The 15,052-nt window shown below is 43.9% G+C and overlaps 1 protein-coding gene across 3 annotated transcripts in view; it reads left to right on the top strand.

Moving 5' to 3' along the window:
* The window catches only part of Gint3 (GDI interacting protein 3), a 213,216-nt gene that overhangs the window by 155,606 nt on the left and 42,558 nt on the right, over positions 1 to 15,052 (top strand). For all 3 annotated transcript variants that reach the window (XM_037424316.2, XM_037424315.2, XM_075896513.1), the window contains one exon: positions 10,052 to 10,299. In XM_037424316.2, coding sequence (XP_037280213.1) covers positions 10,052 to 10,299 — 248 coding nt within the window. The remainder of the gene's footprint in view (positions 1 to 10,051; positions 10,300 to 15,052) is intronic.

Here is a 15,052-nt window from a genome sequence, read left to right on the forward strand (position 1 = left end):
AGCATTTGTTTTGCTTCAAAGTTCCTCCTTCAGAGCAATGAATTATGCGGCAAGAACAGCATCATCAGTGCATTTAGCACGCCGCAAACGCCCAAGTCGTCGCGACAGGTGCAAAATTTCCCGTGTGATCCAAGGCAACTCTGAATTTGTCTTTTTCGTTTTCAATGGTACAAAATTCACAATGCACTTTGAAACAAGATCACTGAAGAATTTTGTTAAAGTATCAACATCTTCGGAAATACTAATCGCTTCAAACTGGGCGAAAGAAGTGCTAAGTGTATCAATAATACCAATATCGTCAGCATGGCTCATATTGCGGAAAGTGGAATAGATGTATCGGGCTTTCGCTACAGGACATGAAATAGATGCAAAAACAGCTCTATGATCCGATATGCCATCCGCAACAGTGCGCACATAACCATAATCGCAGACTCTAGGGCTGAAGAAGACAAGATCTAAAATCGCCGTGCCTCTTGTGGCGTCACTGACTATTTGCTTTAGGCCGGAAGTTAGTGAAAAGTTCAATGTTTCTCTGTGAGGTTGGGAAGCTTGACCTAGCAGAGATAATGACGTCCAGTTTATATTGGGGACATTAAAATCACCCATACATATTAGATTTGGCGAATGAGGAGCTATTTCTTGGGCGAATGCACTCAGGGAAACCAAAGAATCCGCGATCAGGTTAGGTGGATGGTAAAAGACACCAATAACAAAAGTGAATGTTTCAAAGTAAACTTTACACCAAACCGATTCAGTTTGAGAAGGAGCATCAAGAACAGAAAACTTTATCGGAATGTAAATATAAAGCAACGCCACCGCCTCTACCATTCATTCGATCACTTCTTACGACATTGAAGCTCGGCAGCGAAATCTCGGCATCACAAATTTTGTTATGAAACCAAGTTTCCGTGACACCGATGACATGAAGGGAGTAGGACGAAGTTAGTGACAAGAAATCAGGAAACTTGTTGACTAAACTTCTTGCATTATTATTTAAAATACGAAGATTATCAGGGAAATCATGGGAACGTCAACAAGAAGTAGGAGCAGTGGCCAAATGAGATGCCATCACAGTATCGCGATTACGAGACTGAAAAATTGTGTTGGACTGCGCGTCCCAGTTGTAGCATATGTTATCAATGAACACGTGGTTGTAAACAATGCGCACGGAAGAGCCGCTGTTGCGATGGGTTCTGGTTGCCTCCCATAGCTTTCTTCTGACGAAACAAACGTACATTATCAGAATAGTCTTCGGATATGCGTTGATCGGAGCCTTTCAGCTTTGATGTGTTTTTAAGAATATGAATTTTCTCACGAAAATCCAGCAGCCTGAAAATGATAGGGCGGGTGCGGCCTGTGTGACGTCCATCTAACCTATGACACCTTTCGATTTGTGGGCAATCCATGCTCAGCGTTTCCGTGAAAAATTTTGAAACAACGTTGATGCCTTATTGTCATCATCTGGAGATTCAGGAATACCGTGAAGAGTCAAGTTATTACGGTGCAGTCTATTTTCTAGGTCAGCGTTCTGAGCCGTGAACGTGATCACCTTCTTATTAAGAGCATTAGACATGGTACTGGATGACTCTAGAGCGTTAAGTCGCGACTCAACAGCCTCAAAGCGCGAATTGACTGAGGAACGAAGCTCGGCAATATTCTGGGCTATTTTTTTTTGCCCAGCTAGCAGGCTGGAAAACATGGCAGAAACAGAAGGTTCACCATCTATGGATACCACGTGGTTATTGGCTCCGCGCACATCCCCACTCGGTAACAGAGTAGATACTCCAGAGTCAGTGCTGGAATTACTAGTAGAGGTACCTTTTATACCCCTTGGCCCAGGGTTTAGCTCAACATCTCCACTCAAGCACAGAGAACTCAAACAGTACACAAGCTGAGCATAAATGGAAACATATAGAGATACAACGGTCTGTGGGCAACAGAGCAGCAGCAAGAAACGATCATTTGAACGGATAGAGTGTGCGTTGTCTAAGTAACATACATGCACAATAAAGAAGCACCACGTGAGCACTGTGTTGTCGCTGCTGCCGCCTTGCCCACTGAAGCTGCGGTGTGGCTGGGGGGAGCCTTTTATATCCGATGCTGGTGACATGATGAAGTTGGGCTTGATCAAGGTTTCTTGACTCAGTTGATAATCAGCGTAGACACTTGGGGACAGCGCAGGTACAATAGTTGAACTAAGTCGATCTTTCGGCTGCAAGACAGGAAGGGCATACTGCATACATCTGCGGTGATCATCGTGTTGGTTTGCGCAAGTTGACGCATTCCGAACCGCCGCGCCTTCCAGGCAGAGTGCCAGGGAATCCACAAGGCTGGCCAGAAAATGCACAATAAAGAAGCACCGCGTGAGCATTGCATTGTCGCTGCTGCCGCCTTGCCCACTGTGATTGATATGTGATTCTACTCTTGGCAAACTGTCTGATTCTTGTTTGATGAGCTGAAACTGCTACTGTAACTTGTTTGTACTATGTGATTATGCTTTCTCACCAACAGTCCAATTCTCGCCTGTATAGTTACAACTAGTGCTGTTATTCTTTAGCTAACATTGTATTTACAGAAGAAAACTTGCATTGCCTTTCTTTTAGATGTACCACTCCCCTCTATAATGCCTCTGGCCCTGAGGGTAATTCCAAATAAATAAATAAATAAATAAATGCATATTTACGAAGCCTGAAACATCGGGTATACAAAATAAATTCTTAAAGTTACTTACACCTAAAAATTCGCCGAGTGCGTCGCTTTTCTAACACACCGCGAAAGCCACGTCAGTAATTAACGCCCCACATACGCTTGTTTTTTGACATTCGCTCGTAACATGAAGTTCATTTATTTTATTTGTCTTGTTTCTCTAATATTTTTTTGTTTGAATTTTACGAATGCGCTTAGTTTTTCAAAACTAGGGTAAGTTGTAAACGAGATAGGTGATGATCATGTTTCCATCATCCGGGAAAGACAAATCAGACCACATGTCATATTTCAAGACGAAAGCCTTAGATTCTTAATGAAACATGCAAATAGATCGTCGGCGTCGGTGTTCCGCTTTGGCGGCGATAGCACGTACGATCATAGGTGTGCACACACAGTTACGCGGTACCCGTCAGTGGGGAAGGGGGGAAGATTCATTGCAGGGTGCCCCCATCCCTATTATGTCAGTTTGAGGCTGACTTTGAGGCAGCCCCCACGTGTCGCAGCACCCCCTCTATGTATTATCAATATATGCAGGTGATCACTTTTTGCCCCCCCCTCTCTGTGAGCACCCTTGTGTGCACGAGTGATGAAAAAAAAAATCACGTGATGACGTCACCATGATAGAAACGATGCCAAAGTTTGTGACATTGTCATGTCACCCCAATATGGCATCATTGCTTTACACTGTTTCCGTGATCAGCCAATCAATAAGGGATGCAGTGCGAAACAAAGTGAGGTGCAGAAGCTTGAATTAAATTACTTAAGGCCCTATAGGTAGTGCACAACCACTTGCAGAAAACTCTCGAAGGATGGGTGGGTAGGGGGGTGTAAATTAAATTTATCAACTGAAGAAAACCGTGTATTTCCCATCGAGCTGGCTAAGGCGATAGCACAAATAATGACCTTGCAATTTATTATTGTTAATGGCAGCATTAAAAGTAAATATGTCCAGTTATTGATCTTGTCACTGATTAATCATGTTAGTCATATAATGGTGCCAATCATAAACATATTGAACGACACGCTAGACTTATGCCAATTACCTAGGTCTTTTTTATTACTAGTACTGTGCCCACACTGACAGGCACATACCGCTTCGTATGAGCTATTTATGGCTTTCAACTATCCAAGAAAACAGGATAGGGCAGGAGGAAGACTTAGGAAAGAAATTTAACACACAAAATAAAAGAGGTCTCCAGTGCATTCGCATGAGCTAGCCACTTACTGCGCACACACCTGCTACATTTTTGTGGTTATTTATACAATTTCTAGCTTATGGTCTTCTGTAGCACATCCACATTCATCATTCCACACGTGACTAAACTAAGCCCCCTTCGCTCATGATAAAAGTGCGTCCAGAAAGCATTCCTCAGATGGCCGAGTATGTGTGCGCCATTTGATGATATACCAGCTAGCCGTAAACAAACCAGATCTCCCTTTCAGACCACACAAACATGTTCTAAGCGTGGTGAGTGAATACAGTACTATGTTGCGGGGAGATAGTATTCAATATCGCCAAAATTATCGCAATGTTGGCTAACAGCCGCAAAAATATTAGGCGCATAGCAGACGCTCGCCGCTTTGCCGTGGCTTTCCTTGTGGGAAAAGCCTATGATGGATGGATTGATATGGCTGTACCCTTTAGAAATGTGGGTCTCTCTTCAGATACCCACGTATCTGATGCTTTCTATGTGTGTGTTCTTTTTCCTATGCTTCCCTGTGTATATTGTTATTTTTGTATATCTTTTGCAATAGCGATGAGAAATCGCAACTAATATCTAATTGGTATGTAAAACATTACGATTGTTATGTGTATATTTGTTTACTAAAAATAACACTTTATTACTGTTGTGTGCGTTACAGTATTTGCACAGGTACCTTTTGTATTTTTGTATATTTTTGTATTTTTTCTGTATCCTGCAAAGTTTTTATGACAGCCTGTCTGCCTCACTGCATTTGGAGCAAAGGACACTAGTCAGGTTTTTAGCCTTTTGCCTTCGCTCCATTTTCTGTACTGGTACAGAAAGAAAGAAAGAAAGAAAAAAAGAAAGAAAGAAAGAAAGAAAAGAAAGAAAGATCGGGTGGCAGCTAATGGCATCTAGCCGGAATGCTGACAGAACAAAAAATAGATTTATTATTATTTTTTAATAGTGAAGTCAAGGACCGGTACTTTGCAGTGAAGGATTTAATTTTCACTCGTGCCTTGATTTTTGTCACTAATCACATAACCCCCGTCTAGTTATTTCTACCCGCTTATAGTCTCTTTTGCCCCTGTACTTAAACCCCAGTGCTTTGAAAAACTCTGCACCATCCTCCTTAACTATAGGGTGAAGCCCTTTACAGAACGTTATCAAGTGTTCGGCAGTTTCCTCCTCCTCTTCACGCGCACTTCATACCATGTCCGCCACTTCTTATTTGGCCCGATAAGTCTTGGTGTGCAATACTCCCATTTTGGCCTCAAACAGCAAAAAGGTACTCCGAGAATTATCATAGATTCTTTCCTTGGCAATTTTCTGCTTGAATGTTTGATACATCTCTAGCGTGGATTTCTTAATCATGCCGATTCTCCACATATCGGTCCTTGTTTCCTTCACCTTCTTCTTAACTGATAGTTCTTTTTGGTTTGGCTCCCTGCTCTTTTATAAGTACTTACCCATCAAATTTATGGTTCGCTTTCTCCATTTTGTATCGACATTCCTCTTGTACAAGTAACTGAAAACCTTCCTAGCCCAACGCTCCTCCCCCATTTCTCTGAATCGCTTCTCAAATTTTATCTTGCTGCTAGCTTTGCTGTCCTTCAATGATGTCAATCCCATATCACCTTGTACTCCCTGATTTGGTGAATTCCTGTGAGCTCTTAAAGCAAGCCTACCTATTCCACGTTGCTTAATTTCTAATCTTGCTTGAACCTCTGATCCAATGCACGAAACTGCATTGTCGAATTTCAGACCAGGAACCATGACCCCTTTCCAAATTCCTCTCACAACATTATACCTATTGTAATTCCACAGTGCCCTATTTTTCATCACCTCTGCATTCCTTTTACCCTTACTTGTCCCATATATTTCTTGTTCCCTTGGGTACTCAGGCCCATTGCTTATCCATACACCCAGATATTTGTATTTATCTGTTATCTCTAGCGGGACGTCCTGTATTCTAAGCTTACTACCTTCATTATCATTAAAAATCATGACTGCTGATTTTTTCTTACTGAATCTGAAATCTCTCTATCTCCCTCATTACCACAGATGTCAATCAATCTCTGCAAATCTTCCTTGTTGTCGGCCATTAGCACTATATCATCTGCTTACATCAATGCTGGTAGTGCTTGTTCAATAAGTTTTCCTTGTTTGACGAAAGAGAGGCTGAAACCGAGTCTACTCTCCTCTCATTTGGCTTCGCAATTCTTGTAGGTACAGCATAAATAACGAGGGTGACAGAAGACATCTCTATCTAAGCTCCCGTTTTATTTCTGTAATCTCAGATGTTCATTTTTCTTTTCAGTTTTATAACTTGTTACCTTTATACATATTGTTACCTTTATACATATACTTAAAAGATTAGTGACTTTATTTTCCACACCTAGTGTGTCCAGTATTCCCCACAATTTCTCTTGAACCACGCTATCATACGCTTTCTCGATATCCAAAAATACTAGCCACAGGGGCCTCTGTTTCTTTTCTGCTATTTCGATGCACTGCGTCAGTGAGAACAGATTGTCTGCCAACCTCCTGAGTTTCAGAAACCCACTCTGCAGTTCCCCAAGCACTCCCTCATCCTCTATCCATGCCTGCAGTCTTTTCTTTATAATCTGCATCGCCAGCCTGTAGACCACTGATGTCACTGTTATAGGACGGTAGTTGTTTGTCAGCTTTTTCCCCCTTTTCTTTATAGATCATGCTCATTCTGCAAGTTTCCATCCATTGGGGACTTACCATCGATTATCATGTTGCTCGCTGCCTCCCTCATAATCTGTATAGACTTCCTACCTAATTTCTTTAGCAGCAAAATTAGGGTGCCGTCTGGGCCTGTTGATCTACTACTTGGAACCCTCTTCTCAGCCCTTTCCCATTCTCGTTGTGAAAATGGAGCCATTGCGCCACTTGATCTATCCTTCTCTATTGTGGTGCTTAAGGCACTATCTTGTTGAAATTTTTTTGTCATCCTTGTTCTTATATATTCAATAGCTTCGTCCCCTTCTAGCCTAACACCTTGAGCTGTAGTTATAAACCTCTGCTCTAGGCTTGTCTCATTTCTTATAGAGTATAGATAGTTCCAAAATTTTGTAGCTGCTTTTTATCCCTTTTATGTACTGTGCCAGCCAATGAGTCCCCTTTTTTATAATCTTTTCATTGATCAGAAGGGACGCTTCCCTTCTACAACTTAGAAAGATATCCCATTTTCTTTCGACATCTGTCGGTTCACGACGCTGCTTAGAATGTCTGTGTTCCCTAGAGGCTTCCTGACGTTTTGCTATGGTTCTCTTAACTTCCTCATCCCACCAACTGTTGGGTTTGTGTCTTTTTTTTCGGGGTGACTTGTAACGTGCCTTAGCAAGCTCTAGCTCAAACAGTCTAATTAGATTCATGTATATCCACACTGTTTTATTATGCTCAGTGAATACTTACTCAATTTGTTTACTAACTATTTCTATTTGCCTTTCTAAATAAAAATTTTCCTGTAATTGCTCATCTTGTGTCCTTCCAACTTTCATGGCTCTTCCAAAACTTACCTTGATACGTTTGTGATCACTACCCAGGCTTCTGGAGCCACATTCATCTATGTGCATAACCCTGGGCATATCATACATCCTATGTGACATCAGTGCATAATCTATTGTTGACTGCAGCCTTCCTACCTCCCATTTTATTTGCCCTTTCACACTTCTCAGTACTGTTGAAAATGATCAAATCATGCCTTTCACATATATCCATGATCATTTTACCTGTTGGGTCGGTATACATATCTATATCTTCTATGTGCGCATTCATATCTCCTAGTATAATTATCTCGCACTCTCTTCCTAATTCCTCAATGTCATTTGTTATACACTCCACCATTGCCTGGTTTTTTTCTCTGACCTTTGCTCCTGTCCACAAGTGAACCAAACCAAGGAGTGTCATCTGCCCAGCTACTTTCCCTTTTAACCATAAATGTTCCAGGCATCCCTCCTTGACTTTTTGCCAACCCATACTTTTAGGTGTAAATGCTCAAATTCCACCCCCTTTTTGCTGCCTTCTGTTTTTCTGCAATAGTCCCATATGTAGTCTGGAGTGCAAGGTGGTTGCTCCATGTCCTGAAGATGTGTCTCCACAACCCCATATACCACCTGCTTTAACTACCTTAAACATCTCACGGGTCAGGCACGACAGTGCTGCGTCGCGGAAGTTCACTGCAAAATTTCCTCGCTCCTCCCATGTATTGGCGCGGTGCTTTGAACACTCCCCCTTATTCTGGGTCACACTCTAGTGGTGGTTTCGTGGCAACTGGAGAGAACCGGCAGTACGTCAGTTATGTTCTGGCGCTTTTATTACAGCACTTCCGGTGGATGGGCGCTGGTTTCAAAATCTAGAGAACTTAGTGATCGCGTGAAAACTACCACGCGACACGTCGCGCGAAGGCCCTGTTTTGTTGCTCATAGCATCTCTCGTCGCTGTTGCGTGCATTTTCACGTTTATGGGGTTTGGCCTTGACACCGACTGGGGGCGTGCGAAGGCCAGACATTGCGCTGCTGTGCCAGTGCATCGTGGATGTGTGGGGGGCGATTCCGGCCGACATGGTGCGCAAGAGCTTCAAAAAGTGTGCCACTAGCAATTGCTTAGATGGCACCGAAGACAATTGCGTCTTCAGGAGCGGCGACGAAGTCTCAGCTGGCAGCAGCCTCAGCGGCGATTCGGGTGATGTGAAAGAACGGAATTCGGCGCCATCAACGTTGCGGTGAACGCTTTGAAATAAAGTGCTTTTGTAAACAAGATTGTGATGGGCTGTGCAGTTGTGACTTCCCAAAACTGTTTTTTTTAAAGCTAAGCATGTGGGTTACACGCGAGGATTTTTTTTTTTCTGGGAGCACGCAGTTAGGAGTACGGGTTACATGCGAGGGCTTGTTATGTGATAAAATATGGTATAATTTGTTGTGAAGCAAAAGAATATTTTTTATTCTTGAATTCATCTTCCAGAAATGCAGTTTGTATGAGTCTTAAGCGGTGTACGTGACAGCGCTTGTCTATCAAATCTGCTGATAACCACAAGCGTGTATTTAGAATGTTATTTCATATACTATTTTATTCAACCAGTATTCTGCTTATTTGCTGTGAAAATAGCCAGTTAACAAGTTTTTCTAGAATGCTCAAGAACATGACATTGTTTTTGCATCGTCAACTGAAATAGAGAGTGCTCCTAAGATGTTTGGATCCATGAGGTTTGCAATCAAATTAAATATTTCTAGCACTTCACAAGAGCCCCAAAATAATTATTCATCTTCTTGAATGTAAATGCAACTTGCTTCTTTTTCAGGATGTGAAGTTACATGCTCTGGATTCCTCCAATATAGAAAATTTTGAAGCTCCAAAGTGCTCCAAAACGAAAAATATTGCTGCTCCAAAGTGCTCCAAAATGTAAATTTTACTGCTCCAAAAATTGCTTCAATTTAGCATAACTCGGTGGCATCAGTTTGAAGATTTCACCTGGGTCTGCCTGAAAGAGAGACAACGATGTGTCAGGAGGAATCTTAAGCTTTTATGTAGGATTCCTCCAGTGATTCTTGAGCCGTGGTGTCCCTGCTTCTGCCGATAACCTGAATCTTATTCAGGCACGTTCACACTTGGTAAAATTGTAGTGCATCACCAAATGTGCCCCATCTCTACCTTCTTACGAAAACTCGTGTTCTTGCGCATGCTCATTTACACACCTTCCCATCTGGTTGACTTACATCTTGCCGCAGCATAGCAGAAATTCATAAATGACACCAGCAGACATTTCGGTCACATTTTGACCCGGGGCATTGCAGTCTTCATTCTCCATTTGTGTCAACCACCGTTCTTGTTTTATTTTCTCCAACTGGTGTACTTATGCACCTTAGAAGTACTTTTTGCTGGGCTAGTCGCTACATCGTAATGAGGGAGAATTCTAGACTCCTGAAACAGCTCTTTGTTCTTCTAGTGGTGCTTTAGGTGTTTAGACATCTAAAATTTTTTCACAGTACTTATGTATATCAGACATGTCGGTAGGAGAATAAACATTTCTTGTTGAATATCGGTGCTGTGTGTATGTGTGTGTCTGTACGGGTTTAGTAGCACGATTGAATAAACTTATTATGAGCGAGACGCGACTGGTGTGGTCCTCGCAGGCAGCTGGGTTTGAACGGCGACACGAGGCGGAGCCGTCCTTCGAGGAATGGCTCGAGTTTCCTGTGGACAGAGACCTCGAGCAGCTGCGCCTCTTGGCTGACGCTCTGTGCTGTGCGAAGCCCGTGCGGCCTGTCCTGGATCGTTCGCTGCGTGTGCTGCTTCCCCATGAAGCGGCTCAGCAGTTGGTGCTCCCTGACTCCTTCTTCAATCTCAGCCCCGACGAGCTGCTGCGTGAACAGGAGGCCCGGTGGGTGTCACGCTTGATGAGGCTACGTGAATAATAAGTTCAAGTAACAACTTAAGCTTGCATACTGTGTTACCCGTCTTCTGCTAGTTGTAGTTGTGGTCCCACCGGCTTTTGCTATTTCTTCCTCTGCTGAGTGTGCACAGCAGCTGTGATCAGCAGAATAAAGAGGAACTGTAAATTCAGTGCTTTCCGTTTTGTCCTCTGTCATCTTCAATTTTGTTGAGAAGTTAAAAAATCTAAAGTGTTGGAAAAATAAACATGCTCTGCTATGACTGCGTCCCACAATGGCGGTTTTTCGATTTGCATTTGCTAACACTCGTACACACAACCATAAAAAACCAGAACATAAATTGACTCTTGACTTGATGGGGCTAAAAACAAAAAAAAAAGAAAGGAAAGAAAAAGTGCATGCAATTGCCAATGTGTTAAAATGCTTTTAAAGGGCCTTCACCAGGCTCCATAACAAGTTTTAGTTAGACCATGGCAGTTGTGTGTCCGATTAAGAGCATTATGCCGCAAAATTTTCGCTGCATTACAAGCTGAGAAAAATGGTATTTTGAAGTGGCGCGAAACCATGATGCAAGGAAGTGATCTTGAAACTCTTGCCGCTCGCCCCGCGTAGCCTTGAACAAGCAAGTCTAACCCCCGAGCATGCGTGACGTGAAGAAGCAAGTGACGTGAACAAGCAAGTCTAACCCCCGAGCATGCAAGCGGCGTTGTTTTGTAGGCCAGTGTTATTTTTGTAGTCTACTGTCTGTTTCTGCAGGATGAATGCCTCAGTGCACACTTGCTTGGAAATCATGGCTTAGACCCAGTAGAATATGTCAGCATATTAAGTGCTCCAACAGGCAGGACAAATATTTTCGCTTCCAAAGCTGGTATCTGCTCGATGCGCTAACCACGGGGACCAAAGCGCATGCGAAACACAGGCACATTAGCCCCGCATCTCATTGCCATTCGCGAGGAAAAAAAATGAAAAAGACACACGCATTCCCTTTGTGTGTCTCATTATTTATCTCAAGTTTTATTTATCCAGGGTTTGTGCAGATCCATGAATTTCTTTAAAAAACCCTTCAATTTGAGAAGTTAATTTCAAATGCCTTGAAAGTGCTGGAATGTTCTCAAATTCTTGAATTTTGTTTTTTTATAAACGTTGTTGCACATTTCGCAGCGCATTATTTGTGATGCTATAAATGTAGCAGGTGGCATATTATTACGGGGTCGTGACGTGGACGAATGGAGCACACTGATAGTCGAACAATAAACTGTTTATTTGGGCGAACCTGGGTCCAGTAAATGGAAAGCCAGATTACAGTAGCAGTCTTGCACTGATAGAGGCGAACGGAGCATTGGCCATCAATCAAGTGACAATCGGTGAAGGGTGTCAGCATTTATACCCTTGCCACCAAATATTTCAGCGTTATCGCTAGCGGCGACATGGTTTCCGAGATAATCCTTGACATTCCGGAAGTGAGCGTAATCTTAACAAAACGATCTATTAAAGCCTCAAAGCTTCTCGAACATCATAGGCGCAGTTCGCGCTGAACGTAGTGTAACGGGGGGGGACAACAAAACTCGAGGAAAGTAACGTAGCATTGCCCCCCTCTGAAAAAGGCATCGCCCCGATGCTTTAATGAAAAACAAAGGTACAATAAATAAAGACAATAAACAATAAGTACAGCAACAACAACAAAATGCAGTTCTCAGGTTTGCGCATGAAATAGTTTGAGGCGCACAATATGAACGACTTCAGGTCGAGCACGGCGCCGTTGAGAGTTTGTTATGCCATTGGGAACAACCTCGTAGTCGAGCGGGCCGAGACGACTAACTACTTTATACGGTCCAAAGTACCGTCGCAGATATTTTTCACTGAGCCCACGTCAGCATATCGGCATCCACACGCAAGCACGATCTGCGAGCTGGTACTCAACGAAGCTTTATCGAAAATTGTAACGGCAGCTGTCGGTCGCCTGCTGATTATTGATGCGCAGGCAGGCGAGTTGACGACCTTCTTCCGTGCGATAAAGGTAAGTGGTGATGTCAAGATTCTCTTCGTAAGTGACGTTTGGAAGCATAGCGTCAGCGTTGTTGCCGGGCTCCTTCCATAGACCAACTTGTACGGCGTCATCTGCGTCATTCCTTGGACGGCCGTATCGTACGCGAACGTCATGTACGGAAGGATTTCATCTCACGTCTTGTGCTCGACGTTGACGTACATAGCCAGCATATCAGCAATGGCCTTATTAAGACGTTCGGTGAGGCCATTGGTTTGTGATTGGTAGGTGGTGGTGCGGCGGTGACGTGTCTGGCTGTACGTCAGGATCGCCTGAGTTAGGTCCGCCGTAAATACTGTACCTCTATCAGTATGGAGGACCTGTGGAGCTCCGTGACGGAGAACAGTGTTCTCGACGAAGAACCTTGCTACCTCAGAGGCACTGCCTTTGGGGAGGCCCTTTGTTTCGGTATAGTGTGTGAGGTAGTAGCTACGATGATCCATTTGTTTTCGGAATTCAACGTCAGGAACGGCCCCAGTAAGTCTATGTCGATTTGCTGAAATGGCCGGCGAGGTGGCTCGATGGGCTGGAGAAGTCTGGCTGGCCTAGTTGGCGGTGTCTTTCGTCATTGCCAGTCGCGGCAGGTCCTGACGTAGCAGGTGCTGTCGGCTGTTAGTCGTGGTCAGTAGTACTTTTCTTGTATTCTTGCAAGCGTACGAAAAACACCGAGGTGTCCAGCGGTCAGGTCGTCGCGTAGTGCCTCGAGTACTTCTGGTCTCACTGCTGATGGAACCATAAGAAGGTGGTCGGCTCAAAGGGGCGAGAAGTTTTTTAAGAGAACTCCGTTTCACAAGAACAACGACTCCAGTCCTCTCTTAAAAACATTTGGAACAGTCGTGCTATTACCCTCAAGGTATTCCAGAAGGTTTCTGAGGTCCAGGTCAGCTCGCTGGTGTGAAAAATGGGACATGAAAATCAATTTTGATAAAACTGTTTGCATGACAATTTCAAATAAAAAATCCCCCCTTAACTATAAATACACAATAAACAATAGAGAAATTAAGAGTTCTAATGAGTTTAAATACTTAGGTGTTACTATATCCAGCAGTTTAAAGTGGGACAATCATATTGACAACATTACAGGACTGGTGAAGCGAAAGCTGGGTTTTCTGAGAAGGAAACTCCGTAATGCAGCGCCCTCTGTTAAATTGTTGGCGTATAAGACTATTGTTAGACCAACGCTGGAGTACGCAGCTATGATCTGGGATCCGCATACTAAAACTGAAATGAACAAACTTGAACGAGTACAAAGATTGGCCGCGAGGTTTATTTATTCAAATAACATGAGAACACAGTCTGTATCACTTTTGCTTGCTAGGGCTGACCTTCAATCGTTAGCTACACGTAGAAAAATAGCTCGCTTAAAATTTATTTATGACCTGTATCATAAGAACTACAAGCTGGATCCCAGTGTATACCTGCGCCCCCCAGGATGAGTGTCGGCTCGTATCAATCACTCATTTTCTGTCCAAGCTTATGTACCGCGGGTGGATGTATTTAAGTTTTCGTTTCTGGTGCGATCTATTGTTGACTGGAATGCGCTTCCTCCCGAGGTACTTACAGGATGTAGATCCTCACAGGATTTTCAACAACGGCTGGACTTGTTTTTTGCCTAACATTGTTTGTGTATTGTTCACCTGTTCACCTCCCACCCCTGCTACAGCCCGCAAGGGCTAGCAGTATTGTAAATAAATAAATAAATCGTTCCCCGTCCCCACGCCACTACGCCTCACTGCACCGCGGGCAGTACATTGGCTCTGTTCGCGGCTGATCACCGAGCCTTTCCTCGGAAAACTAAGGGCAGCAACTGACGGAGGTGCGGTTGCTGTACGACGAACTACCGAAGCTCCTCCGCCACCGCTGACACGAAATCGAAAGCTCCCGCCGCAAGACAAAAAGGTCTTGACGTCGAACCTTCGTAGCCTACAGAAGATGTCACGAAGCAACGTGGAAGCAGCGGAGCAAAAACCGTGACCCGACGCCACGACCTAACCGCAACGCACAACGACGAACCAGCGACCTCAACGTAATATTCGACGGCCACCTCGTCGCTGCTCTCGTCAATACTTGAGCCGACTATTCCGTCGTCAGTGGGTCTATCGAGACAAAGTTGAAAAAAGTGAGGACTGCATGGCAAGGCCCCGAAATCTAGACTGCTGGAGGTCACTTATTAACACCGACTGAAGTGTGCACAGCAAAAATCCCCATAAATAACCAGACTTACCCTGTGAGCTTTGTAATCTAACAAAATTGCTCCAGGGATGTGATACTTAGAATGAACTTTCTAGGTCAACACGGCGCTATCATCGACCTGAGGTCTGAGTCAGTCACACTAACCTGAGAAAATACGCTGCCGACCCCTACAACACCAAGCAACTACGCATTGCATGTGCTAGAAGAGCAGGTCACGGTGCCGCCTTTCTTAAGAGCCGTCGTTTCCATTGGCACCGAAAAAGCCAAAAACTTTGAAGGTATGGTCGAGGGCGATCAGCACATTCTCCTGAACCGTAAGATTTGCGTCGCAAGAGGCATAGCTAAGCTGCGTGACGGCAAAAGAAAGGTGGTACAGACAAACTTCACTCCCGAATATAGGCACCTCAACCGTACTACAGCGGTCGCCCATATAGACAAATTCCTGGAGGCCAGCAATTCATTCGCCCTCTTTGATGCTGGCGATGCTGCTTTGACGAATCGAGGGG

This window comes from Rhipicephalus microplus, chromosome 5 (genome assembly GCF_043290135.1).
Source record: "Rhipicephalus microplus isolate Deutch F79 chromosome 5, USDA_Rmic, whole genome shotgun sequence".
Taxonomy (NCBI): Eukaryota; Metazoa; Arthropoda; class Arachnida; order Ixodida; family Ixodidae; genus Rhipicephalus; species Rhipicephalus microplus.